The sequence below is a fragment of the Ranitomeya variabilis genome, chromosome 1 (genome assembly GCF_051348905.1).
Source record: "Ranitomeya variabilis isolate aRanVar5 chromosome 1, aRanVar5.hap1, whole genome shotgun sequence".
NCBI classification, from domain to species: domain Eukaryota; kingdom Metazoa; phylum Chordata; class Amphibia; order Anura; family Dendrobatidae; genus Ranitomeya; species Ranitomeya variabilis.
This window is the reverse complement of record NC_135232.1, coordinates 458,979,406-459,007,328: the sequence shown is the minus strand read 5'-3', so window position 1 is coordinate 459,007,328 and position 27,923 is coordinate 458,979,406. Positions and strand designations below refer to the sequence as shown.

The 27,923-nt window shown below is 45.1% G+C and overlaps 1 protein-coding gene across 1 annotated transcript; it reads left to right on the top strand.

Annotated features, from left to right (window-relative positions):
• Nucleotides 1-5,413: 5,413 nt before the first annotated feature.
• On the top strand, nt 5,414-27,759 carry LOC143783239 (thioredoxin-like). The gene is made up of 5 exons (XM_077271897.1): nt 5,414-5,551; nt 22,212-22,316; nt 24,463-24,522; nt 26,640-26,705; nt 27,608-27,759. The coding sequence occupies exons 1-5, from the start codon at nt 5,525-5,527 to the stop codon at nt 27,671-27,673; spliced, it is 324 nt and encodes a 107-aa protein (XP_077128012.1). The 5' UTR covers nt 5,414-5,524; the 3' UTR covers nt 27,674-27,759.
• Nucleotides 27,760-27,923: the final 164 nt, after the last annotated feature.

Genomic DNA, 27,923 nt, shown 5'->3' with positions numbered 1-27,923 from the left:
AGGGGGCGCATTGATGATGTTCAGTGATTCTTTTCCTTCCTCAGGCCCTTTGGACAGGCAGGGCCGCAACATGCTATGGTGAACTACCCGGGTAGGTGATCCTTCTACTCGTCCAGGTTGGACTTCATATACCGGCCTGTCAGAACCGACGCGGGGTGCCACTCGATGCGGGGTACTCTCCCATTGGTGTTCCAGTTTTCCTCTGGGCCGCTTGTTCGGAATCAACACCTGATCTCATGCTCTCAGAGCTTTCCCTCGAGTAGGTGTAGTTTCATGGTGCTGGAGTTCTAGAAACTTCGTCCGCACCAGCCTGTGAAGAGTCTATAGTTGGTGTCGGTGTTCCCAAACCCAGAAGGACACCCCATATGTGGGTAGTCCTCTTCTGGGTCTAGCTCCAGTTCAGTGATCTCTTGTCCCTTTGGCCTGAAGAGCAAGGTATACAGAGTGTATCCCATCGTACTGTATACTCGATTGTTGTACACCCACACTAAATCAGCTATGAACTCAGGCCAACATATCTTCCGGTCTTCCTCCAGTGTTCGGAGCATCTGGATCAATGTCTGATTAAAGCATTCAGAAGCTCCATTCCCCTGAGGATGATAAGGAGTGGTTTTTGACTTCTCAATCTGGTACAAATGATGCAACTCCTCCATCATTCGACCTTGAAAGCAGGGGGCCTGGTCAGAGTGGATTCTCTTCAGACAACTGTACACCTGGATTAAGTCTCAGCAAATGGCCTGTGCAGCTGATTCAGCAGTCTGGTCTTGGGTCGGGGTCACTACTGCAAACTTGGTGAAATAGTCGGTCATCAACAGACAGTGTTCATACCCGAGATGTGCCAGACCTACAGTTAAGTAGTCAATCATCAATATCTCCAAGGGGGCAGAAGTCATGATTGTCTGTGTTGGGGCCCTCTGTTCTGGAGGTTTGACTAGCTCACAGCTATGACATCTTTGACAGGCTTCCTCTACTGCAGCCTTCAATTGTAGGTGATACACCAGCTTCTGTAACCACTGGAACATCTTCTCTGGACCAAAGTGAGCCCCCCAAAATGTCACCTTTTCTGCAAACAAATTGAGTATCTGGGGCACGTCGCATCCGGTGACGGAGTGAGGCCTGCGTGTGAGAAGATAGCAGCCATGCAAGAGTGGCCTACCTCAACAACAGTGAAAGACATGTGGGCATTCTTGGGGCTTACCAGGTATTACCGAAGATTCGTGAAGAATTTCACTCACCTCACTAATCCACTGTTGGAACTGCTAAAAGGAGTACCATCTGGCTCAAAGAATCAAGCCATTCAATGAGGAAGCAGCCAGGAAGAAGCCTTCAGAGCCTTGAAAGTGGCCTTGACAAAAGCTCCAATACTCGCCTATGTGGATTTCTCACAGCCCTTCATCCTTCACACGGATGGAAGTCTACATGGTCTGGGGGCAGTCCTATCACAAATGCAGGGAGGAAAGGAACAAGTGATAGCCTATGTGAGCGCGTCTCTTCATGACTCAGAATGGAACCTGGACAATTACAGCTCTTTCAAGTTGGAACTGTTAACGTTGGTGTGGGCAATGACCGAAAAGTTAGCAGAGTATTTGTCGGGGTCAGAAGTCCTGGTGCGCACAGATAATACTCCCCTAACCCACCTGGAAAATGTAAAATTGTGAGCCTTGGAACAACAATGGGTGGCCCGGATGGTGAAATATCGGTACAAGATCACTTACCGGGCCAGGGCTTAGAACACACATTCTGATGCCCTCCTGAGAGTGACTCATAAGCAGCCCGAACGCGGCCGAGATGAAGAGCTGGAGGCGGAAGAGATCCCTGGGTTTTGAGACTTTGCTAGGTCATTGGTGGTGAAGCAGGGACAGATCGGAGATGCGTCTGGAGAACAGGTGCTGGGACGACCGTAGGATGACTGGGTGCAACTTTAACAGGTAGATAAAGAACTCACCCAACTGAGGTAGTGGGTGGCCCTGAAGCAACTTCCCAGCCGAAAAGAGAGAGACGCTCTGCCCCCAGGGACTCTGCAGATTCTGAGAGAGTGAGAGAGGCTTCAGTTGGAAGATGGGTTGCTATACCGAAGAGTATAGCTACCATGAGAATTGGGGTCACTTGGCATGTAGTGCTCCCAGAAAAGTTGATCCGTGTGGTAGCTATGGAAGCTCATGAGAGGGGGCTTCACCTTCAGGCCGCAACTCTGTAGCTGACTTAACACTTGCTCCAGTTGCTGAATATGTTCTTCAAAGGTGGCCGAATCAACAATGTCATCAAGATAAATGAGTGTTGCTTCAAAATTCAAGTCCCCCAGGCATCTCTCCATCAACTGCTGGAACGTCCCAGGAGCATTGGTCAGGCTATAGGGCATCCTATTAAATGCAAACAGTCCCATAGGCAAGATGAACGCTGTCTTTGGCTGGTCATGTTCAGCCATGGGCACATGCCAGTACCCACTGACCAGATCCAGAGATGAAAAGTACTTGAGGGATTCCTCAATTCTAGGCAATGGATAGAAGTCCCGGATGATACAAGCATTCAGTCGTCTGTAATCGACACAGAAGAGCAGGGTTCTGACCTTCCGGACTAAAATGATGGGAGCCACCCACCGACTCTGACTTTCCCATATGACCCTGCTCTGCAGCATGTGAGCCAACATCTCCTTCACTTCTTTATACATCTGAGGAGGTATCTGTGATATATTTCCTGAACTGGTGAAGCACATCCCGTGGGTGACAGCTTGAGTGCACCCGAAATCATCTTCATGGTGGGAAAAGACCTTTTGGTATCGCTCTAACACAGCTACCACCTGTTGTACCTGCTCCTAGATCCGATGACCCTACTTTGTGCTTCCACATGGGTGCTCCGGTGTTATTGTAATAGCTAAGGTCCACGGATCTCCTTGCATTACTGCGAACTTCAGGACCTCCGCTTGCACCAGTTCTTCCGGCATTCCCAGGACCTGAGCCCTTTCACTCTTAGCCTCACCCTCTCACCTATCTTTACTTATTTATTTATTTTTTATATAGCGCTAACATATTCAGCAGCGCTTTACAGTTTTGCACACATTATCATCACTGTCCCCGAAGGAGCTCACAATCTAAATTCCCTATCAGTATGTCTTTGGAATGTGGGAGGAAATCGGAGTGCCCGGAGGAAACCCACACAAACACGGGGAGAACATACAAACTCCTTGCAGATGTTGTCCAAGGTGGGATTAGAACCCAGGACTCCAGCGCTGCAAGGCAGCCACCGTGCTGCCTGGCAGATTGACCACCACACTACAACGTTACTGTCATGGACTGTGGCTAATGTCTGAGCTATAGGAATCCCATAATGTAAAGCTTTTTTCTCACCCTTGAACCAGTTTCGGAGGTCCTCAACACACCATTTGCACACTTTATGAAGAGCCCAAACTTTATCTTGATCTCAAAGTTTTAGTCCGAAGTATGCCAAGCATACTTTTTTCACAAAGTCTGTAATATTCAGCTGATGATTCAACACTGTATGGTCACCACAAATGAAACAGAAACGGTCAGGCGAATTAATGCATGTCCGCAAAGCCATTTTGGTGAAACACAGTTGACACATGAAATTCCAATGCAAGTTTCTTGACAGCATAAGGACCTTTCATTATGTCACTAACCACCTGACCGCCAACAGAAAATCATGCAGTTCCTATTGATGTTAATAGTGAAAGAAAATAAGCTGCCTGCCGATGATTCACACCAGAGTTTGCAGCAGAACCTATAGGTTTGTGGCAAGTCCTGACGTTTAGGATTTTTTCAATATTTTTTTCATTATCAAAACACCAAAATACATGGAAATTATAAGAAAATAATCAAACAGCATTGTAGTCACAGACCTGTGTTGTTAGTGAAGAATTTTCTCCACTTAAGTTTGCACAGAAAAAGCCGAATATCTTTGATCCAAAGGAAAGGGTCAAATTTGGTGGTGTGGACAAAAGAGAGTCCACGACTTAGTATTATAATTTCAGTCAGAGATAATTTATATGAGGACAAATTAATTACCTGTTCTGCCCCATCATCTCTGTGAATAGTGTAATGCTGCGGTAGCACCGTACGCAGTGAAGAGGCAGTGACCCACAAAGTTCAAACACAAAAGTCTCTTTAATGTGTTACTTCACACATAAAGGTGCATAGCATTTTATAGTACACGTCATCAAAGTTCAATATACACAGTTGCATCTCGTCTCAGTGCCCTTTTCATAGCACTACACATTGTACGGCTTTAGATTGCAGTCCCTAAACACTCTGGACCTCTCTTTGTCCAGTATCCATGGGGCGAGCACATGCCATATTACAGTCTCCAAACACAGCTTCACATGTTGCAGACACTACACATGCCAATCCTCCTCTGACTAGTTCCCATGGGTGTCCCGCACTGCTGTATCACAGACTCTTTACTCACACAGTCGTACACAGCCCAGAATATCCTCCGAATAGCAGCCGGGCACCATATCCACCTGTTTGCAATCATTACACATGCTAGTCCTCTTTCGGGCACAGGACATCCACTTCTGGTACACCTCCGGGCACAGGACTGTCTACATCCTACTCATTTGGGCACAGGACATCCACCTCTGGCACCTCCGGGCACAGGACTGTCCACATCCGAGACCAGTTACCATGGACGACTTGCATCGCTTTGTACACTGCAGGTGCCAGGCTATTCAGCTGCCATAACTGCTGGTTCTGCTGGCCTGTGCTGCTTCACACACACAGCCAGCACTCTGCAGGCCTCTGCTCTGCACACCAGCACACACCAGACTGACACTGACGTTGCACCTGACACACCCATACTCCTTACTGCAGGGTTTTTAACAAACAAACCTGTGGCTTTCAGCCACATGGAAAATCTGGACTTGAAATCCGTGACTGCAATGTACACCTATGGACTTCATTCATCTCCATGGACAACCTGGGGAGAACACACAGCGACCCCTACCTGTTACACGAGTCACTGTTTCACAATAGTATTTATCTTTTCTAATTCAAAGGTAGTTGCTCACAGTTCACATTATACATCACAGCAATATAATTGTTTCTTCAAGGGGGAACGTGGGCAATATGTCCATCTCCTTATAGATGTACATACTGTAAATGTGATCAGTCCTGCACCTGTGTGTCCATCACATGACCATGGACTGTTTTTATCAACATGGAAGCAAATATTATTGATTCCCATTGCAAGATAACAAGATCTTGAAAGCAAAACATATTTATGTTTTATTTGTGGTAACACTAATTAGAGTGCTGTAATAGTAATAGTAAGCACATCTTTAAGGAAAACAAGAAAGTCAACATATAAATGCAAATTATGTATAATTTCTAATAAATATCCTGCACACCTTCCACAATCTGTGCCACTCCTAAGATTTTAATTAGCATTGTAAAACAATGCCTGGCAGTATGCCCATAAGCATACCAGTATATATAGATCAGTAGAAATAATAGAAGTTGGAGGAAGCGCCTGAAGAAGGAAGCGAGCGTGGACTTTCGCAACTTTTTACAAAATGACAATGGAACAGATAGAAGATAAGGTATATTTTTAATGTATATGAGACATGTAACAAGTTATTGCTTAACTGAAATCCAAGTTATCGCAAATTTCAGTGCTTCAAAATTTCCCATGCTAAGCTCTGTAATCATCACATAGGCAAACCTAACACTTATCTACACATTTAGGGACTAGATATGTTTATTAGCTATTGTTTATTTGTTAGTATTACTCCTATAGTCATTGCTGTTTCATAGTACTTAATATTATCAGAAAAAAATGATTGCGGAGCTGTGTGGTCAGAGACTTAAGAAAGTGTATGGAGACTTATGGCTTCCTAGCCAAACCGCTTCTATGCACTGTTGTACATATTCAGTCTGACGCCATATATTTATAGAGGAGAATACCACCATACAGAAGCTTGCGAAAGTATTCATCCCCTTGTAAGTTTTGGTGTTTTGCTTCCTCACAACCTGGAATTTCACTGTTTTGTTTAGGGCATGCATCGGTTCATGTAAAGAACATGTCTACAACTGTGAACATTTGGTTTTCTTTTTAATGTGAAGCAAACTACAAATAGTACAAAATAAATGAAAATTTCAGTATGCATAGCTTTTCACTCCCCTAAAGTCAGAATTTTGAAGAGCCTCTTTTTGTGGCAATTAGAGCTGCAAGTCACTTTGGAAAAGTCTCTATGATCTTTCCACATCTTGGTACTTGGATTTTTGCCCATTCCTCAAGGCAAAACTTTTCCAGCTCCTTTAAGTTAGATAGTTTCCTCTGGTGAACAGCAATCTTCAAGTCTGACCACAGATCCTCAGTTGGACTAAGGTATGGTCTTTGACTAGGCCGCTCCAAAACATTTACATGTTTCTCTTTAAACCACTCGAGTGTTTCTATAGCATTATGCTTTAAGTCATAGTCTTCTTGGAAGGTGAACCTCCATTTCAGTCCAAATCACTGACAGCCTGAAACAGGTTTTCCTCAAGAATATCTCTGTATTTTGAACCATCTTTTATTCATCTAGGACCATTTTCTTTGTCCCTGCTGTTGAAAAACATCCCACACGATGCTGCCACCACCATGTTTCACTGTTGAGATGGTTTTCTTGGGGTGCGAGCTGTGTTAGTTTGGCGCCAGATATAGCGTTTACCTTAGTGGCAAAAAAATTAAATCTTGGTCATGCATGGCCACAGCACCTCCCTCCATACATTTGAGTCTCCCACATGTCTTTTGGCAAAATAAAAATGAGCCTTACAATTGTGTGTAAGTAAAGGCTTTTTTCTTCTCACTCTTCAATAAAGGCCACCACTATGGAGTGTATGGCTTATTGTGGTCTGTGAGGCAGTGACCGGTGTTATATGCCAGGGTTGCAGTCACAGGCATAGCTGTGATTGCAGTGCAAAATGAAAGTAAGAGTTGGTCTTGGGCAAGCTATTTTCCCAAGGCAGATTTGAGAAAACTCGTCATGGGCTTTTATTTTTTAAATGGACTACAGGAAGGTAGAGGGGCAGTCCATTTCCTCCCGGCCAGTTCTTACAAGTGGCCTATGCCCACAGGTTCTTTGTAAAAGCCCTGCAGCAAAGGGTGGGATATGTCAGTTTTGGTTTACAAGCATGCAGAGCAGATGGTTCTGCAGAGCTCTGCCTGTGTGAAGCAATATGGAGCCAAGTGAAGCCAAAAGACCTGGCACCCCTGAACATATACAGCAGTGAAGTAGCCCATGACAACTGGCCTCGGTTGCGGACGGTCTTGTTTTCCCGGCTGCGATCCGGAGACTATCTTTGTGTTCCAGTTGTAAGTTTTCTTTGGACATTAAAAGACATTTGTTTTGAACTTTCCTGTGGTCACTGCCTGTCTGTCACACTGCACCAACCCTGCTGCAATACATATGGTGGAGAATGCGGGCAGTGTGAACTGAGGCATACCCCAAAGCATACTGCATGTCAGTGATTAAGCCTGCAAAGCTACAGCTCAAGGCTGCCTATAAAATGGGGGAGCTTTTGAAATGGTTGGTCCTCACTCACCACAGCAAGACGCACTGCAGTTGCAACAGCAGCAACAGGAGCAGACAAATCACCTGTTGATGCAGCAGATTGCGGCTCTGTGAGAGACGTACACCAAGAACGACCACATTCCGTTTGGAGGCCTGATACAAAGTCTGGTAAGAGCTGAGGAAGATGAGTCCTGAGGACAATTTTGATCTGAAGTGGTGGCCCCCTTGATGACCAGAGATGCCCAGAAGGCCTACCTGGACCTCAGTCGGGAGGATGCCCTGGACTATGAGAAACTGGGGGCTAATACATATGTGTGGGCCCAATGGGTGAACCAGTGGTCCTTTGCTGAGTCTCGCCCTGCCAGTTCTCAGTCTTATGACTAGTTGCAACTGGTAAAAAAAATCCTGAGACCTTAAACCAGTTCCAGATGGTAGAGAGGGTGGTGGTCGACCGGCTGGTGAGGGCTCTGCCAGCAGCTATACAGCGTTGGGTGGGACAAGAGGACCCGGGCACTCTGGACCAGGTGATTGATCTGGTTGAGCGGTATACGGCCACACAGGACTTTATACAGGACACTGCTCCACTTCGGCTGTCACATCGGGCTCCGCCAGCCCAGGAGCCTGGGAAAAGTCCCCAATCCTCTGCTGGGGCCAACCAGGACTGAACCCGTACTGAGGGGATATCCCAAAGTGAGAGCCACAACAGACCCGTTTTTCCTAAATTGGCCCCAAGGTCAAGTCGTGCTGCAGCTATTTAGTGTTGACGGTGCCAAGGGCCCAGAAATGTGGCTGCCAACTGCCCTCTAACAGCTTAACTAATGGACTGCTGGTATACTCGCCGAATGTCTTTGTCCACCCATCCAGTCTGCCCGCAACTACAGGCCCTGCTGGCAGCAAACCCCAACTGTGCCAGGTACTCATCAACAGGTACCAAACAGAGGCTCTCTTGGACTCAGGAAGCTTAGTAACTCTGGTCCATGGGTCCCTTGTTGCCGGGGACAACCACAATGGATGTAAAGTGGGGGTGGTGTGTATCCATGAGGAACTCCGAGAGTACCCAACCACGGAGGTTACTTTTTCCACACCGTGTGGAGAAATCAAATATGTGGTGGGAGTGGTGAAGACCTTTCCATGTGGGAATATGCTGGGAAGAGACTTGCCTGTATTCTGGTCCCGGTGGGAGACCATGGTTATCCCTCCCAAAGTAAATATTATTCCGGGTGCGGAACCCAAAGATCCTGTGTCAGGAAAACCTGCCATAGGGGTCGCCAACCTACAGACAGAGTGTAGCCCTGGTAGGTTTCCCCTTGAGGTATTGGCAGGAGAGGTCGAGGAGACCCCATCCGATGACCAAACTGGAAGTGTTCCCTGGTAAGTTCGGGACATCTCAGCTCCAGTATCCCACACTGGCCCGGACACGAGAAAGGGTGATAGAGGTTAATGAAGTGGCTCAGCAACCAGATGCAGAAACAATATTTCCCCACATGGCTGTCAACCAAGACCTCTTGTATAGAGTTGATAAAATTCGGGAAGAAGTGGTAGAACAGTTGGTGGTACCCCAGTCATACTGTCGGGCCGTACTAGAGATGGCACACACACACGGGGGGACACTTAGAGGTAAAGAAAACCCAAGAATGCATACTGCAGCTGTTCTTTTAGCCCGGAGTGTATGCAGAGGTACAACGGTATTGTGAGTTGTGTCCCAAGTGCCAACTAACCACACCCGTAGCGAAGTTCTAGAGCCCATTAGTGCCTCTGCCAATCATAGAGGTACCCTTTGAGTGGAGAGCAATGGATTTGGTGGGCCCTATAGTGAAATCCGCCTGGGGCCACCAACATATTCTGGTCGAAGTGGATTACGCCACATGGTACCAGGAGGCGATACCACTTTGCCACACTTCAGTGAAACTAATCACCCGCAAGCTATTTGCAATGTTTTGTCACCTTGGGCTGCCAAAGAAGATCCTTACCAATCAGGGGGCTCCTTTTATGTCCAAGGTGACCAGGGAGCTATGTACGCTGCTCCAGGTTAAACAGTACGTCAGTGTACCACCCACAAACCGACGCGTTGGTGGAAAGATTTACAAAGACTCTCAAATCCATGCTAAAAAAGGTGGTCACTGAGGACGGGAGTGATTGGGACATGTTATTGCTCTATCTGATGTTCGCTCTCTGCGAGGTACCACAGTCATCCACAGATTTCTCACCGTTTGAACTATTGTAAGGCAGGCATCCAAGAGGACTGCTAGACGTAGCCAAGGAGACGTGGGAACACCACATAGGAGTGTAGTCGAGCATGTGGCAACTATGCAGGACCAGATTGCGGAGGTCAGTCCGATAGTGAAGGAGCATTTGATGGATGCCCAGGCCGCACATACAATACAAGGGCCACGGTCAGATCCTTTAAAGAAGGAGATCAGGTGCTGGTGCTGGTGCCCACTGTGAATAGTAAATTTATGGCCAGGTGGCAAGATCCATATGAGGGTCGAGAAAAAGTGGGGGAAGTGAACTACCAAGTTTACCAGTTCGGGAAGAGGAGATCCGAACAGTTATATCATATGATCTTAAACGTACCCTGGCGTAGCTGGAGTGTCGATGGATCGTTACCTTGGGCACTATGTCCCCTAACGGCCTGAATGAAAAATTGTCTTTTGTTCCTTTTTTATGATGGCGTTTTTGATATATTGTTTATGTCCATTTTTCTCCCATTGTAATGCTGTTTTTTCTCTTTTTATGTTTTAATTAGTGACTCACTCACGAATCATCTATGGAGTTTGTTCCCTCTTTTTTCTTTCTTTATTATTATTATCTTATTATTATTTCTTTATTTCTATTTTTATTTTTATTTATTTATGTTTTATTTAATCTCCCATTCATCGGATTGGATGACATCTATCACTATTGTTGGATGAAGGATAATATGGAATTTGCAGGAGGACTGCTGTTTGGCATTTTTATCCTTAATATGGAATGCCTTTATCCTTATTGCCGGACATCTTTATCCTGAATATGGAATCCTTCTATCACTACTTGTTATTTTTGCCAGTCATCCATCTGTTACTGTTACTATGTTGTTTCATTGTTGTCACTGTGTTTTATTGTTTTTTGTTATATGTACAGCTTGTTTACTCATCAACTTGTCCTGATCTGGGTGCCCATACTCTCTCCCATGACTAAGATGGCCACTGCGCAGCACGCATGCGTGCTGTGTCCCCGATCCACCCGCATCCCGTAAGGCATCCGTGCAGCTCAGTGCGGGTCAGTGACATCACAGGAAACATTTTCCTTGACCCGCACTGCTAGCCTGGATTGCCGGAAGTGATGCGGTTGCGGCCGTGAACCCACCCCGCATGTGCTCACATCAGCGTGGCGCCACCTGTATTGAATGGGCCACTTCCCCTATATATATCTGTGGCAGGTGTGGTGGACCACAACAGCCCCCCAAGGAAGCAACACCATGCAAAACGCACGTCTGGGATCTTTCATTCTTGGCGTGTACAACTGCTTACCGTTCCCCTTCCCCACATGGGTAAGCATTAGCTTTTTGGCACTATAGGTGGCACTTTAATCCCTGAAGGTTAGGAGCATGTTTAGTGGCAACATACTGACTTGTCCACAAGGACTGGCAGAGGAATTTATTCTATATGCCCTGCCTGGGGATTTATATATACCAATTATGCATTTATTTATTTTGTGCTGAGTGCAATATGGTATTACTTCACTGTAGTTAAGTTGGGGTTCAGCAGTATTTGTACAGCCTGGTTCTTTTCCCCTTTCTCAAGCTTTACATCGTGCTATTGTAACTTTGTGTGATTTTATATTGGGGCTATTATGCCCATATTATTTTTTCTGTGAGGTTATTGAATTAATAAAGATCTTTTTCACTCTAACTCTGTATGTAGCCTCAGTTTATACAATCTGCTTTGAGGGTTATTACTCCCATGCTTATGTAGGATCAAGTTAAATCATGTGAGCCTACTAAAAGCCTGGAAGGGCCAGGAATGTTTGTTCAAAGAGGCGACTCCGGTCATATCAACAGGGAACCCTCTGTCACCGGACGAGGCCGAGAGAGAGGTAAAAATAGGAGACACACTCTCAAAGCAGCAGCGTCGAGAGGTCCAGAAATTGGTGCAAGAGAATGCAGATGTATTCTCGGATCTAACCAGTCGTACCTTTGTCATCCAGCATGACATTGTCACCGAGCCTCATGAAAGGGTACAAATGAAACCATACTGCGTGCCTGAGGCTCGGAGACAAGCCATAGCGAGTGAGGTAAGACAAATGCTCCAGCTGGAAGTAATTGAGGAATTCCGGAGTGACTGGGCTAGCCTGATTGTGCTAATCCCGAAGGATCATTACTGTTCTGTATTGACTTCTGTAAATTAAATGAGCTGTTGAAGTTCGACCTTTATCCAATACCCCGGGTGGAGAAGCCGATCGAGTGGCTGTGTCAGGCCCATAACTTTACCACGCTTGATCTGACCAAGGGTTATTGGCAGGTGTGTGACGCCCTAGGGTCCTGATCGTCACAGTAGCATTGCTTTCTTCATGGGGAGAGTGATAGAAAAATAACACAAGGAGAATATAGATCTATAGAAGGGTAAGTGAAGAATCTATTATATAATAGAATAAACAATAATTTTTTTAGAACCCAACAGATCAGACTATTAGTAAATTCTCTGGGACGATCGGAAATTCATACAGAACCAAAGGGGAAAAAGGAGAGCAGCCGGTCAGTAATGTCCCGAATACAATATAATGTGTCAAATTATTTTATTTATTCATAGCAGCAACAGGGGTATCAGCCCAATGGCTTTAAAAAGAAACAGTTAAAAAACAGACAACAAGGACACCCTCATGGGGTATACAAATGTATGAAGGAGGGTGACAAGTGAACATATATTATATGTAAACCAGCAAGCAATGCATTCCTCTATTCGGTATATTCGTATGCCTACAGGACAAAATAAAATTGTGTATTCTATATAGAAAGAGGAACTGATTATGTACCCAAGTTCAATGTGTCACCTATTAGTGCGAAAAATGTAATGAAGGAATTAGTGGTACACTTACAGGGGGAGAGTGATGTCACGCTTGGAAGTGATGAAGGATATCTTTTACCAGGTAATTACACACACACAACACGTTCATACTCCAGGCCTGAAGGGGGAGCTCTAAACTTGGTTTAGGGTGAACTCACCTATAAATAGATTCTGGTCTGGAGGGAGGAGAGATTTCAATCAGACTGTCAGAGGACAGGGAAGAGGGCAGACGGACATAGAGTGTCAAAAAGTCTGAAGGGGCCATGTAGTCTGAGGTACTACAGCTCCTGGAAAAAAAAGAACTTAGAAAGAATGAACAACTTGTGGAAAGTGTGCAGGAGAGAAAAGGCACAGGAGAGTGATACCAGCGGAGCAGAGCAGTGAATTAGCTACCTCCCTGGCTGATGCAGATCGTGATGCAAGACCGTGGCCGTGCTGAACTCTAAGTGGCATAGCTGAAACCGGCAGGACAGCTGGACTTCACCTTACCTGTCCGCCTTTACACCCAGGAGACACAGTGAAACTTATAGGGCCCAGGTCGTGATAGAGACCCTGTAAAAAGGCCTTTTTACCCGGGCCCTGCTTCACTTGTCATACGGGTTATGTCCTAACCTATATGGGGGACAGAGAGGAATTGTGAGGACCTTATCAGAAGCCGTAGGCAGTAGGGGACTACAACACCACTGCGCTTTGAGGAAAGCTTTCATCTTCACCTGGTGAAGGGGACTCTGGATTCGCTTCCAAGCCGGCCAGACCCTGCCTGTCCTGTGATCTGGTGCCCTGGACTGCGCTTGCCTGAAGCTTCAGTAAACCAGGTAAAGAGACTGCAAACCTGTGTCTTCGTTCTTCACTGCAATTCTCACCATCTTCACTTACTCACTGGGAGCCCTGGGAACATACTTCACCTGTGGGAAGTTATACCATCTAACTTACCATCACCCCAGAAAACCCCTTTAAGCAGCATCGGTCCCTACCACAGGCGGCGTCATGAACACGAACTTTAATCAATATTCCTTTTACATGGGTGCCCAGGGCCACGGTCCAGGTCACCACCGTGACACGTCCCCTTAAGTACTGGCCCCGGTACCAAGTACCCCATGGCCCTGGCAGGCATTCCAGGTGCCTCTTACAGAGTCGGCAAAGGTCATAACACCAGAGGGTCTATACCACTATGTCGTCTTGCCCTTTGGACTATCTGGGGCTCCAGCCACATTCCAGAGGCTAATGGACATAGTGCTGGAACCCATCGGAAGTATGCATCAGCATACTTGGATGACATCATCGTCTTTAGTACTGACTGGCATACCCAATTGTACCGAGTACAGGCAGTAGTAGATTCGCTCAGAGCTGCGGACTTGACTACGAATCCCAAGAAATGTGTGATAGGGCTCGTGGAAGCCCAATACTTGGGGTACATGATCAGCCGTGGGAGTCATTAAACCCCAAATAAATAAAATCAAAGCCATTCAGAACTGGTCCCGACCTGTTACCACCAAACAGGTTAGAGCGTTTCTCAGACTCATCGGGTATTACGGGAGGTTTATACCTAATTTTTCAGGGAGAACAACACACCTAACTAATCTTCTCAAGGGAAAGAAGTCGGTCATGGTTTGGTGGAACCCCCAGGCGGAGGAAGCGTACCAATCCATGAAGGTGGCGCTGTGCGGACAGCCCATCCTCATTAGCCCCAACTTTCAGAAATGCTTCATCATGCAGACGGATGCCTCTGACATCAGCCTAGGAGCGGTCCTGTCACTGGAGGTGAATGGAGAGGAACATTTGGTCACCTACCTGCAGGAAACTCACCCCAGCTGAGCAAAATTATAGCGTAGTGGAGAAGGAGTGCCTCGCCATTAAATGGGCCTTGGAGTCCCTATGCTATTATTTACTCGGTTGACCGTTTCGCTTGGTGAAACCCTTGGTATGGATAAGAAATGCCAGGAGAGGAATGTTCAGGTTACCAGATGGTTTCTCTCTCCAGAACATTGGGCGGGGATGTCACAGGGAAGTGTGTATGCCCTGTCATGGGCCCCCTGTATAGTGACAGATGTTCAACCACACAAGATTGAACAGAGGGGGGGGGGTTATGAGAGGCAGTGACCAATGTTATATGCGAGGGTCGCTATATGTCCACTAGGATTCGCACGGAAGTGTATTGAGGCCGCGGGAGTGCATAGCTGTGATTGCAGTACAAAATAAAAGTAAGAGTTGGTCTTGGGCAAGCTACAGTATTTTCCCAAGGCTGATTTAAGAAAACCCGTCATAGGCTTTTATTTTTTAAAAGGACTACAGGAAGGTAGTGGGGCGGTCTGTTTCCTCTCAGCCAGGTTCTTTGTAAAAGTCCTGCAGCAAAAGGTGGGGTGTGTCAGTTTTGGTTTACAAGCGTGCAGAGCAGATGGCTCAGCACAGCTCTGCCTGTGTGAAGCAACACGGAGCCAAGTGGAGCCAAAAGGTCTGGCACCCCTGTGCGTATATGGCAGTGCAGTCACCCAATGCAACTGGTCTTGGTTGCGGATGGTCTTGTTTTCCCGCCTGCTATGTGGAGGATATTTTTGAATTCCAGTTGTAAGTGTTCTTTGGACATTAAAAGACATTTGTTTTGAACTTTCCTGTGGTCACTGCCTGTCTGTTACACTGGACCAACTCCGCTGCACTACAGGTCACTTAGACAGATACTCCAGTCTGTGCTTGGGACCTCTGCAGCTCCTTCAGAATTGCCCTTGGTCTCTATGCTGCCTCTTTGTTTAATGCACTCCTTGTCCAGGCTGAGAAATTTGGTGGGCGGCCTTTTCTTGGCAGGTTTGCTGTGGTGCCATGTTCTTTCCATTTGATAAAAATGGATTTGATGGTGCTCCAGGTGATTATCAGCCTTTGAGATTTTTTTTATAACCCAACTCTGAATTGGACTTCTCAATAGCTTTGTCCCTGACTTGATTGGAGATCTCCTTGGTCTTCATGTTGTTGCTTGGTTACTGATGCCTCTTGCTTAATGGTGTTGGTCCAGCATCGTCCTCTCATCGATTCATCTGAGGCGTGGGTATGCCAGCGAATGGTAATGATGTCATACACCAGCGACATGCGCGCTTACATCAGCTGCCGGCCTGTGATTTGTGGCGGCCGTTAACGGCAATAGATATTAAAAGAACGTGCATCCAATGATGCATGATCAGGTACTGAACCAGAAGAATCCTGCCACTGGGGCCGAGTGAGATGAAGAGAGGTCCAAATGCATGGAGGGTGTGAAAACAGATGATAGAAAGGACCAGATTCAAAGCAAGGTATGACCGCATCTAATTGTATGCATACTGGATTATGACTTTGTACCCGTGTGAAGCCACAACACAACCACAATTCCTTTATCTTCATGCTTAAAGTGGTATTAAGTCTACATAAATAATCACCTACCTATTGCATAGGTGGAAATTGTTAGATAAATGTTTGCTCCTCTTTTCGAACCCCAACTGATTACCAAAGTGGGGGACTTGTGTCCCCATATTACCCCGATTCTCTCCTAGCCAGCAGACTACCGCCATAAGGAGTGGTTGGGCATTTGCCTTTACCAAAAATAAACAAATTAAACATTATAATAATAGCCAATATGTGATTATGATGTTAGTTTAATACACAGAAATATTGAGTGATTTTTATTTTTTTAAGAACTCCTATTTTATTATGTCAACCATTTTGGAAAAAGTGACAAAACTAAAGCCAGTCTGGTACTCAGAATCAAATTATTCAGCAAAATCTACACCAAATTGTACATCAAATTTGTTGTTGCACGTAGGGCAAAATTAAAAAATACACTCTACTTGCTTAGATTGGCAGGTTCATGGCTCCCTTGTCTCCATAACTGACATAATTATCAAATAGCTGAGCATTTTGCTCATTTGTCAGATGAGCGCTTCTTTGTTTGTATACCCACAGGCCATTTTCCGATTTTCCATTTTAATTTTTTGCTCCCCTTCTTCCCAGGGCCATAACTTTTTTATTTTTTGGTCAGTATGGCCATGTGAGGGCTTGTTTTTGTTGGATAAGTTGTTATTTTGAACACCATTAGTTTTAGCATATCGTGTACTGAAAAATGGGAAAAAAATTCCAAGTGTGGTGAAATTGCAAAAAAAAGTGCAATTCCACAGTTGTTTTTTTTTTTACCATGTTCACTAAATGCTAAAACTGACCTGTCATTATGACTTTCCAGGTCATTATGAGTCCATAGACACCAAACATGTTTAGGTTCTTTTATATTTAAGTGGTAAAAAAAATCCACAATTTGTTAAAAAAAAAAATTGGCGCCATTTTCCGAGACCCGTAGAGTCTCAATTTTCCGTGATCTGGGGCTGGGTAAAGGCTTATAGTTTGTGTGCCAAGCTGACGTTTTTATGGATAAAATTTTGGTGTACATGCAGTGTTTTGATTGCTTGTTATTGCATTTTATTGCAATGTAGCGGTAATTCCGTCATTTTGAATTTTTTTTCATTACGTCGTTTAGCGATCGGGTTAATTGTTTTATATTGATAGATTAGGCGATTCTGAACATGGTGATACTAAAAATGTGTATATTTGATTTTTTTTGTTTTATTTTGAAAGGGGAGTGATTTGAACTTTTATATTTTTTTATTTTTGTAAAACATTTTTTTTTACGTTTTGCACTTTTCAATAGTCTTCAAGGGAGACTAAAAAGCTACAGTACTTTGATCAGATCGCCCGTGTGTAGCAGAAATGCTCACTTGCTATGAATGCTCACCATGAGGCAGCGCTCATAGCAATCTGGTAATGACAGCCATAGAGGTCTGCTGCAGACCTCTGACAGCAGCATTTAACTAGTAAACAGCTGCAAGTGGATCGCCGTTCCACCCGTGGCTGTTGCGGGCACATGTCAGCTGTATAGATCAGCTGTCATGTGCCTGGACCAAACAGGGGGAGTCCGACATGTGCGTATTATTACGTCACATGTTGGAAAGGTGTTAAAAACAGGCAGTGAAATGTTTTACTCACACAATCAAAGAGCTGTGATCCCCTGCTGCAATGTATACTCTAGTTTGCTTTCCCCCCTTCCCAGGAGATGTGGTATATCTGATCTATTCCTGCACGGTGAGACGCAGCCTTTACACAGGGGCACATTTATAAGATCATCTCAGCAGAGGAACTATTTATTTCAAACACATCCAATTATGGAGTTTATTTTTATTCCAAGATCTGTTGATTGAAATATACTTTTGTTGGTGATACAACACCTTAATTAAGGTTGAAAATATACTAACTTTGATATCATAACTTATAATGGTCCCAAAGACCCCAACATGTGAAATTACCGACCCACCTCTCACCACTCAAAAAATAATCATCAGCTACATAATAAGCAGGTAACCAACAGAGATAACGCCCCCTATTAAATATTACCAACGTATCATGTGTCAGTCTTAATAAGTGTAGTTGAAGAAAATTTTACAAATTTGTTGAAAGAAGCACACCACTTAATAAATTCAGAACACCTTACCAGTACTGTTCACCTCCCTGCACTTGGGCAGAAATACTACTCTAGTCAGGGACTGGAGTAACATTTCTGGCATAAGAATGCTGCCTCTTTCCATTAATTTGAGTGTGTTGGGTGTAGCAGCATCCTGCACCTCCCTGTCTCTCCCCAGCTCTGCCCATTTTGGTAAAGCTTTGTAGAACTGTCATGAAAACACCTAAAGTTGCACACATTTTTTATTATTCAAAGTGTTTTACATTGGTAAAGGTTCTTAAAGGTCTTGTGCAGTACACATAAAGTGCAAGAAAAATAACCTGACGCTGCTCTCATCTGGTCTCTGAATGAGGCGCTCAACCAAAAACTGTAAGAAAAAAGTCGAGAACTGTAGTGTAGAGAGAGATTACTGGATAGCCAATCAGTGCATGCATGTTAGTGGTACAGTTGATTTACCAGTGCAGTGTGCCATCTGATTGGCTGCATCTTTCAGCCAATCGTACTTGGCACAGATCTGCACTGTCTTTGGCACTTTATGTTGAATGTGGATCAAGTTACAATGGCCCAGGAAACACCATTATGCGCTGAAAATAAAGCAACCTGAGATCATTTCGACTTGTGGGATAACCGTATACCAATGAAATAATGTGTCAGTTAATTTATATAAAATCTCTTAAATTATATTTTTCATGAATTTATTTGATCCATTATAGTTTACTATTTAATGCAGCTGATTTATGTCCAAAGTATAATAATGTATATTTACTGCACTTTATATCCTATTAAAATGAGTGAGAGACATGGCACAGTAACAGGGAACAGCCACAAAACAATTTATGGGGCCACACTTTTACTGCTCCAGGCATTATTTACATCTGACCACCACCAAAGAAGACAACAGCTGATTGGTAGGGGTCCTCCACCATTGTCATGTTGCTGACTTATCCTATTGGTCATTAATATGCTAGTTCCAGACAAACCTTTTAAAGTGTCATTCCCCAAAAAAATCAAGAAGTTATCTCTTACTAAAAGGGTATGGGATAACTTGCTTATCTCTGGGGATTTGTTTGCTAGGACCCCCTGAGAACCGAAATACAGGATCTATCTATCACAGAATAACTGGAGACCCAGCGATCAACAAGTTCTTTGCGAACAACACTTAAATAAAATCGGTCACAATGATCCACACCCAAAACTTATATCTATAATATAACGCTGGAAGCGTCACTCTGTCCGAAGCCTTTATAGACTGCGCAAGCGCCGGCGCAGTCTGGACCCCACAGAGTGACGCTCCCAGGAGATCGCGGTATGCATAAGCACTGAACGCACACCGCGATCTCCAACGGAGAAGCAGGGACGAGCCAAGACGGTGAGTATGCAATATTTACCTGTTCTCCGTTCCACCGATGCGTGCTACTCCGTCCTCCACCTCCTCCTCTGCCTGCGACATTCAGTTCAGAGGGCGCGATGACGCGCTTAATGCGCGCCACCCTCTGACTGAACAGTCACAGGCAGAGGACCCCAGAAGACAGAGAGGCGCGCAGCAGTGGAACGAGGGACAGGTAAATATAGCAAGTGCCGGGGGCCTGAGCTAGCGGCGACTCCGGCACCTGACCCCCACAGCGCGCCGGTGTCCCCGCTTGCTCAGGCCCCCAGCACTCGCCGCCCAGCACAGCCACGCACAGCCGCCCGCACTCACCACCGCCACGCACAGCCGCCCGCACTCACCACCGCCACGCACAGCCGCCCGCACTCACCGCCGCCACGCACCGCCGCTACGCACAGCCGCCCGCACTCAGCACCGCCACGCACAGCCACCCGCACTCACCACCACCATGCACAGCCGCCCGCACTCACCGCCGCCACGCACAGCCGCCCGCACTCACCGCCGCCACGCACAGCCGCCCGCACTCAGCACCGCCACGCACAGCCACCCGCACTCAGCACCACCACGCACAGCCGCCCGCACTCAGCACCGCCATGCACAGCCGCCCGCACTCAGCACCGCCACGCACAGCCGCCCGCATTCAGCACCGCCACGCACAGCTGCCCGCACTCAGCACCGCCACGCACAGCCGCCCGCACTCAGCACCGCCACGCACAGCCGCCCGCTCTCAGCACCGCCACGCACAGCCGCCGGCACTCAGCACAGCCGCCGGCACTCAGCACAGCCGCCCGCACTCAGCACAGCCACGCACAGCCGCCCGTACTCAGCACAGCCGCCCGCACTCAGCACAGCCATGCACAGCCGCCCGCACTCAGCACAGCCACGCACAGCCGCCCGCACTAAGCACAGCCACGCACAGCTGCCCACACTCAGCACCGCCACGCACAGCCGCCCGCACTCAGCACCGCCACGCACAGCCGCCGGCACTCAGCACAGCCGCCGGCACTCAGCACAGCCGCCGGCACTCAGCACAGCCACGCACAGCCGCCGGCACTCAGCACAGCCACGCACAACCGCTGGCACTCAGCACAGCCACGCACAGCCGCCGGCACTCAGCACAGCTACGCACAGCCGCCGGCCCTCAGCACAGCCACGCACAGCCGCCGGCACTCAGCACAGCCACGCACAGCCGCCGGCACTCAGCACAGCCACGCACAGCCGCCGGCACTCAGCACAGCCACACACAGCCGCTGGCACTCAGCACAGCCACGCACAGCCGCCCGCACTCAGCACAGCCACGCACAGCCGCCCGCACTCAGCACAGCCACGCACAGCCGCCCGCACTCAGCACAGCCACGCACAGCTGCCCGCACTCAGCACAGCCACGCACAGCCGCCCGCACTCAGCACAGCCACGCACAGCCGCCCGCACTCAGCACAGCCACACACAGCCGCCCGCACTCAGCACAGCCGCACTCGGGCAGTAGAGCCGGAGAGAGAAAGATGAGAGCAACATATGGCAGAATGGAAACAGGAACAAGCAGAATGGGTGCAGCACATTACAACAGAATGGGGGCACAGGATGGGAGCAGCACATGACAGAATGGGGGTGCAGGATGGGAGCACCACATGACAGAATGGGGGCGCAGGATGGGAGCAGCACATGACAGAATGATTGCGCACGATGGCAGCAGCACATGACAGAATGGGGGCACACACATGACAGGATGGGGGTGCAGGATGGGAGCACATGACAGAATGGGAGCAGCACAAGACAGAATGGGGGCACAGGATGGGAGCAGCACATGACAGAATGGGGGCACAGGATGGGAGCAGCACATGACAGAATGGGGGCGCACACACATGACAGGATGGGGGTGTAGGATGGAGCAGCATATCACAGGATGGGGGCGCAGGATGGGAGCACATGACAGGATGGAGACGCAGGATGGAGCAGCACATGATAGGATGGGGGCGCAGGATGGAACAGCACATGACAGGATGGGGGCGCAGGATGGAACAGCACATGACAGGATTGGGGCGCAGGATGGAACAGCACATGACAGGATGGGGGGCGCAGGATGGAACAGCACATGACAGGATGGGGGCGCAGGATGGGAGCACATGACAGGATGGGGATGCAGGATGGAGCAGCACATGACAGGATGGGGGCGCAGGATGGGAGCACCACATGACAGGATGGGGGCGCAGGATGGAGCAGCACAAGACAGGATGGGAGAGCAAGATGGGAGCAGCACATACCAGGATGGAGACCATATACAATATAAATGCTCGCCACCTGGGCGTAGAACGGGTTCAATAGCTAGTTCTTATATAATCATGAAGCTCTCTGACAGGTAATATCATTCATGCCTTTACTAATTCAATCTTTATTGAAAAATCATTGCTTTATGCAAATGAGGCTTAAGTGCTCTGTATGGTGACAAAGCACTACCCAAGTTTCTGCCCCCTTGCACTATTGCATCCAGCCCCACCTTCCTCTGCTTATCTGACAGCTCACTAACTCTGTGATCAAGCCAGTGAGTTGTCAGTAAAGAAGAAGGTAGGCCTTGGCGTGGAATTGCCAGGAACGCAAAAGCTTGAGAAGTTCTCCATCACGCCCACAGTTCTTAAGCCTGATTTGCATATGAATTAAAACAGCAATTTTGTAACATGTAGATGGCATTATCTCACAGAGGGGAAGATGACCGTATAAACATTTCGGCACGGTTTGTGATGCTCTTAGAATCGGTACAATCAGAAATGTATTATTTTATCTTTTGCTTCATTCATATATTTTTTTCCTTCACAGCAATCAATGGAAAGAGTTTTGAGAGACGCTGGGGAAAAACCTGTAGTATTTTCTTTTATATCATATTCATGTCCTTATTGCAAAAGTCTACTGTCTCTTCTTGAAGTAAGTAATGTCATATTTGTAGAGTTCAGGGGATCGATTCAGGGAATTCCAATCCATTGGGCAGATTAGTAGTCATTGTAGCTCGTGAATCTCTTACCTTCCGGGATACCTGGTGTGGCTATGTATTAGACAGGATGTGACAGCTGACATCATGCCAGCCCAGCTAATCAGAAGGTAAGAGCTCTGTGAGCTTCCTATCCACTATCCAGCTGCCAGATACTACTGAACTGTCTGATAGACCAGAGTCCCGTGAATCAATCACCCCATCTCTATTATTAAGCTATTAAAGTACAGAAAAAAATATAATAATATATACATCATTAAACGTATTTCAATTAATGTATTATTGTATTGCATCAGAAAACTCTCTTGCCCAACTATGTCATGTGCACCCATATGCTGTATTTATCATACTGATTCTGCAAATGTACTAGTCATTACATGAGCCCATCTCTCACCTTCTACTTGGCTTGCAGATCATTTGTCATATTTCCAAAACATGATCTTTCCACTTGATTCCTTCACCAATGTATGTGCTGTCATAAAAGACTTTAAGTGGGCCATCTCGGCATCTTTACCACTGTTACTCAACACAGCAATCATGTTATTTTTAGACTGCATGAATACAATCAAATACATCATACGGAATATTTTTTATGCTTGAAACGCCAGAAATCTGGTACAATTTGTGCAAACACACTGTCTTTTATAACTATAGCAGCTTGCGAAAGTATTCATCCCTCTTGGCATTTTTAGTATTTTGCTACCTCACAACCTGGAATTTCACTTTTGATTTATTTTTAATGGTTTGCATCAGTGCATGTAAAGAACATGCCTACAACTGTGAACATTTGATTTTCTTTTTTGTGGAGGAAACAACAAATAGGACAAAATAACTTAAAACTTCAGAGTGCATAACTATTCACCCCCCTAAAGTCAGTACTTTGTAGAGCCTTCTTTTGTGGCAATTACAGCTGCAACCCTCTTCTCCCACTCCTGACACTCTGATATCAACACCACAAAAGAAATGCTAGCACAGGCTTCGAGTATTGTTTCAGATGCTGTACATTTCGCATCTTCACAGGATAGACAATTGCCTTCAGATGACCCCAGCATCTGAAACAACAGATACTGGAAGCCTGTGCTAGCATTTCTTCTGCGGTGTTGCTATCAGTGTGTCAAGAGTGGGAGAAGAGGATTGCATTGTCAATCCAACACAATGAGCAGCACTTTGAATACATTTTATAAGTGATCATAAACTTGTAAATAACTCATGAAAGAATAAAGTTATGATAAAACCAAGCACACCATTGATTTTCTTGTGAAATTCTCAATAAATTTGATATGTCACATGACCCTCTTCCCAATGGAAAAAATAAAGTTGGATCCAAAATGTCTGACTTCAAAATTGCCGCCATGGTCGCCACGCATCGTGAAATACTAATGTGCCACAAACAGGAAGCTTATATCACCAACCACTCCCATTTTATTTAGGTGTATCCATATAAATGACCCACCCTATACTGTATGTGGCTCATTATTCTGTATGGAACAATATATGGGTCTATTACTCTGTATGGAGCATTATATGGAGTCCATAATACTGTATGGAGCATTATATGGGGTCCAATACTCTGTATGGAGCATTATAAGGGGCTCATTATACTGTATGGAGTACTATGTGGTGCCCATGATGCAGTATGGAGGACTAGACTGTACGCATTCTGGGCTATTGATATTACTCATATAATGTAAGAAGTAAGAGAAATATTTGCCATTGTACTATACCTATATTTATCTGCCGTATCTGTGCATCATGAATCGTGGTATGTGTTAAAGAGGCCAACTGAGACTCATTCACCCGGGGCTCATGAAAATCTGGATCCAGCCCTGATCTAACTGCTCCATTTTTTTAATTACTTTTTAACTGGGGTAAAGCTTCACTTAATGATCACACAGAGTATTCAAGCTGCACAGTTCTATTTGTGCATGCCTGAACTGATAATGATTTATATTCAGTACAAAACGTATTGCATTTTACAGCAGGCAATGAACAATTAGACACCTGAACACCAAATAGGTAAAAGCTATATGCCCTATACACTAGAGAAAAATTAACAAGTGATTGTGTCTTTATTTCTTACAGAACCTATGTCAAGAGATGCCCGGTGTCATCTTCAAGATAGTGAATGCCAAAGTTTCAGGAGTAACTATTAATCCAATATAATGCCTAATAAAATGTAAAAATGTAAATAAATATATATAGTATATCAGAAAAGTGAGTACACCCCTCACATTTTGGTAAATATTTTATTATATCTTTTCATGGGACAGCACTAAAGATATGACACTTTGATACAGTGTAACGTAGTCATTGTATAGCTTGTATAACAGTGACAATTTTGTGTGTCCTTTAAATAACTCAACTCACAGCCATTAATGTCTAAACCGCTGTCAACAAAAGTGAGTTATACAAGCTGTACACTGACTACTTTACATTGTATCAAAGTGTCATATCTTCAGTGTTGTCCCAGGAAAAGATGTAATAAAATATTTTTAAAAATGTAAGGTGTGTACTCGCTTTTGGGATATACTGTATGTATATATACAGAGAAGGAAAAAATTATTTGATCCTTTGCTGATTTTGTAAGTTTGTCCACCGACAAAGCCATGAACAGTCTATAATTTTAAGGGTAGGTTAATTTTAACATTGAATATCAAAGATAAAATCCAGCAAATCACATTGTATAAATTATATAAATTTATCTGCATTTTACAATGAGAAATAAGTATTTGATGCCTCTGGCAAACAAGACTTAATACTTGGTGGCAAAACCCTTGTTGGCAAGCACAGCAGACATTTTTTGTAGTTGATGATGAGGTTTGCGCACATGTCAGGAGGAATTTTGGTCCACTCCTCTTTGCAGATCATCTCTAAATAATTAAGATTTTGAGTCTGTCGCTTGGCAACTCAGATCTTCAACTCCCTCTATAAGTTTTATGTGGGTTTAAGGTCTGGAGACTGGCTAGGCCACTCCATGACCTTAATGTGCTTCTTTTTGAGCCACTCCTTTGTTGCCTTGGCTATATGTTGTTGGTCATTGTCTTGCTGGAAGACCCAGCCACGACCTATTTTTAATGTCCTGGCGGAGGGAAGGAGGTTGTCACTCAGGATTTTACTGTACATGGCTCCATCCATTCTCCCATTGATGCAGTGAAGTTGTCCTGTGCCCTTAGCAGAGAAACACCCCTGAAATCATAATATTTCCACCTACATGCTTGACAGTGGGGACAGTGTTCTTTGGGTCATAGGCAGCATTTCTCTTCCTCCAAGCATGGCGAATTGAGTTAATGCCAAAGAACTCAATTTTTTGTCTTATCTGAGCACAGCACCTTCTCCCACTCACAGAATCATCCAGGTGTTCATTGGCAAACTTAAAACGGACCTGCACATGTGCCTTCTTGAGAAGGGGGATCTTGCAGGCACTGCAGGATTTTAAACCTTTACGGCATGATGAGTTAGCAATGGTTTTCTTGGTGACTGTGGTCCCAGCTGCCTTGAGATCATTAACAATTCCCCCCGTGTAGTTTTAGGTTGATCTCCCACCTTCTTCATGATCAAAGATACCCCATGAGGTGAGATATTGCATGGTGCCCCAGATCGCTGTCAATTGACAGTCATTTTCTATTCCTTCCATTTTCTTACTATTGCACCAACAGTTGTCTCCTACTCAGCCAGCGTCTTACGTCCGTTTTTGTAGCCCATTCCTGCTTTGTGCAGGTCTATGATCTTGTCCCTGACATCCTTATAAAGCTCTTTGGTCTTGCCCATGTAGTAGAAGTTAGTCTGACTGATTAATTGGGTTTGTGGACAGGAGTCTTTTATAAAGGTGACTATATAAGACAGCTGTCTTTAATGCAGGTAACAAGTGGATTAGGAGCGTCTAACTGGTCTGTAGGAGCCAGAAGTCTTAATGCTTGGTGGGGGATCAAATACTTATTTCTCACTGCAAAATGCAAATACATTTATGCAATGTGATTTTTTGGAGTTTATCTTTGATATTTTAACACTCAATGTTAAAATTAACCTACAGTACCTTTAAAATTATAGACTGTTCACCTCTTTATCAGTGGGCAAACTTACAAAATCAGCAAGGGATCAATTAATGACTTCCTTCACTGTATATATACATAAATATATGTATATATATATATATATATATATATATATATATATATATATATATATATATATTCCAATGTAAATAAACTGATAAACTGACGGCTTTACTCTAAAGCTGTATCTTATTTTATCATCTTTAGGATCTGATGAATGCATTTGGGATTACTGGAGTGCCACATACTTTCCTCTTCAAAAATGGTATTAAGGTATGTGAATTTATTAGCAAGTGCATTGTAGAATATTAAAGAGAATCTGTCTCTGGCATCAACCATCCTATGCTGTCTAAATGGACATGCAGGTCATAGGAATCTGAATACAATGGTACCTTCATATCTGAGATCCGATATCTTACTCCAGGAAAATCCACGTTTTGCTTAGTACGTAAATGAGCTGTTAAAATCTATGGGTCGGACCCAGATCTCCCCAAGAAACTGCCTCCAGAGCTTATTTTAAATGAAAAGGGGGTGTTAGCAGTGTGAGACATGTAGATTAGAAGAGCAGACTGACATCCATTACATGTCTCACACTGTTAACACCTACCTTTGAGAGACATTATCATATGTTCCCTTCCTCATAACGCACAGCTCCATTCAAATGACAAGGGTTATCTGCAGTTCTCTGCACAGCCAGGGGCATCACTGTGCAGGGAACAACAGGGTAGGGCAGCAGCACTCAATGAGCCACTTAAATTTAAGGATCAAAGGGGTCCCACACGGCTACCTAACCTAACTGCAATCAAACAGTGATGGTATAACCATCAGTTTATAAGCGATATTACCATTTTAAGAGAGCACCTGTATCCACTTGAATTAGAAGAATAGTGAGGTTCTCAGCACACCATTGTGCTCATATCAAAGCTTGTACAAGTGTCCATTGTTATCTACAATTCCAGATTGTAGGGCCCATGCAATAATTCCGTTGTATAGCTTTAGGACATGAGCAAAGATCTATCAACGTCCGCACAAACATGTGTTAAACAAATATGTTCTAGTTTCTCTTCATTAATTCTGGTTCTTTGTGTTAGATGAAACATTATTACAGTAAAATGACATTATATTTTTGAACACTGTAACTATTTCCATTGAATGTCCATTATTTTTTATTGCAGCTCTATGAAGTAATCGGGGCAAACAAAGACTTACTGCTGAAATATCTAATGGAGATAAAAAGCTAGACCTGGCCAGCTTTCATCTGCTACAAATCCATTAACTTTACCTACCTGAATTTGCTATGTTTACAGAGGCAAAAATAAACATTAAAATCGAAAAAGACGTTTCTTTTTTATCTCCATTTCAAATAATGACTTTAATTTGACATGTCCACAGAGAAAGCACTACATTAATAGAAGTCTGCATAAGAGGAGAAAACAAGAACATAATACCAGCATTAGAGCAGATTGCAGTAGGTGGAGCACCTCGTTTACT

Coding starts and splice junctions, on each gene's coding strand:
- LOC143783239 (XM_077271897.1), top strand. CDS start 5,525: ATGACAATGGAACAGATAGAAGATAAG. Junction 5,552..22,211: donor TGGAACAGATAGAAGATAAG/GTATATTTTTAA, acceptor TTTCCTTCACAG/CAATCAATGGAAAGAGTTTT. Junction 26,706..27,607: donor TCTTCAAAAATGGTATTAAG/GTATGTGAATTT, acceptor TTTTTATTGCAG/CTCTATGAAGTAATCGGGGC.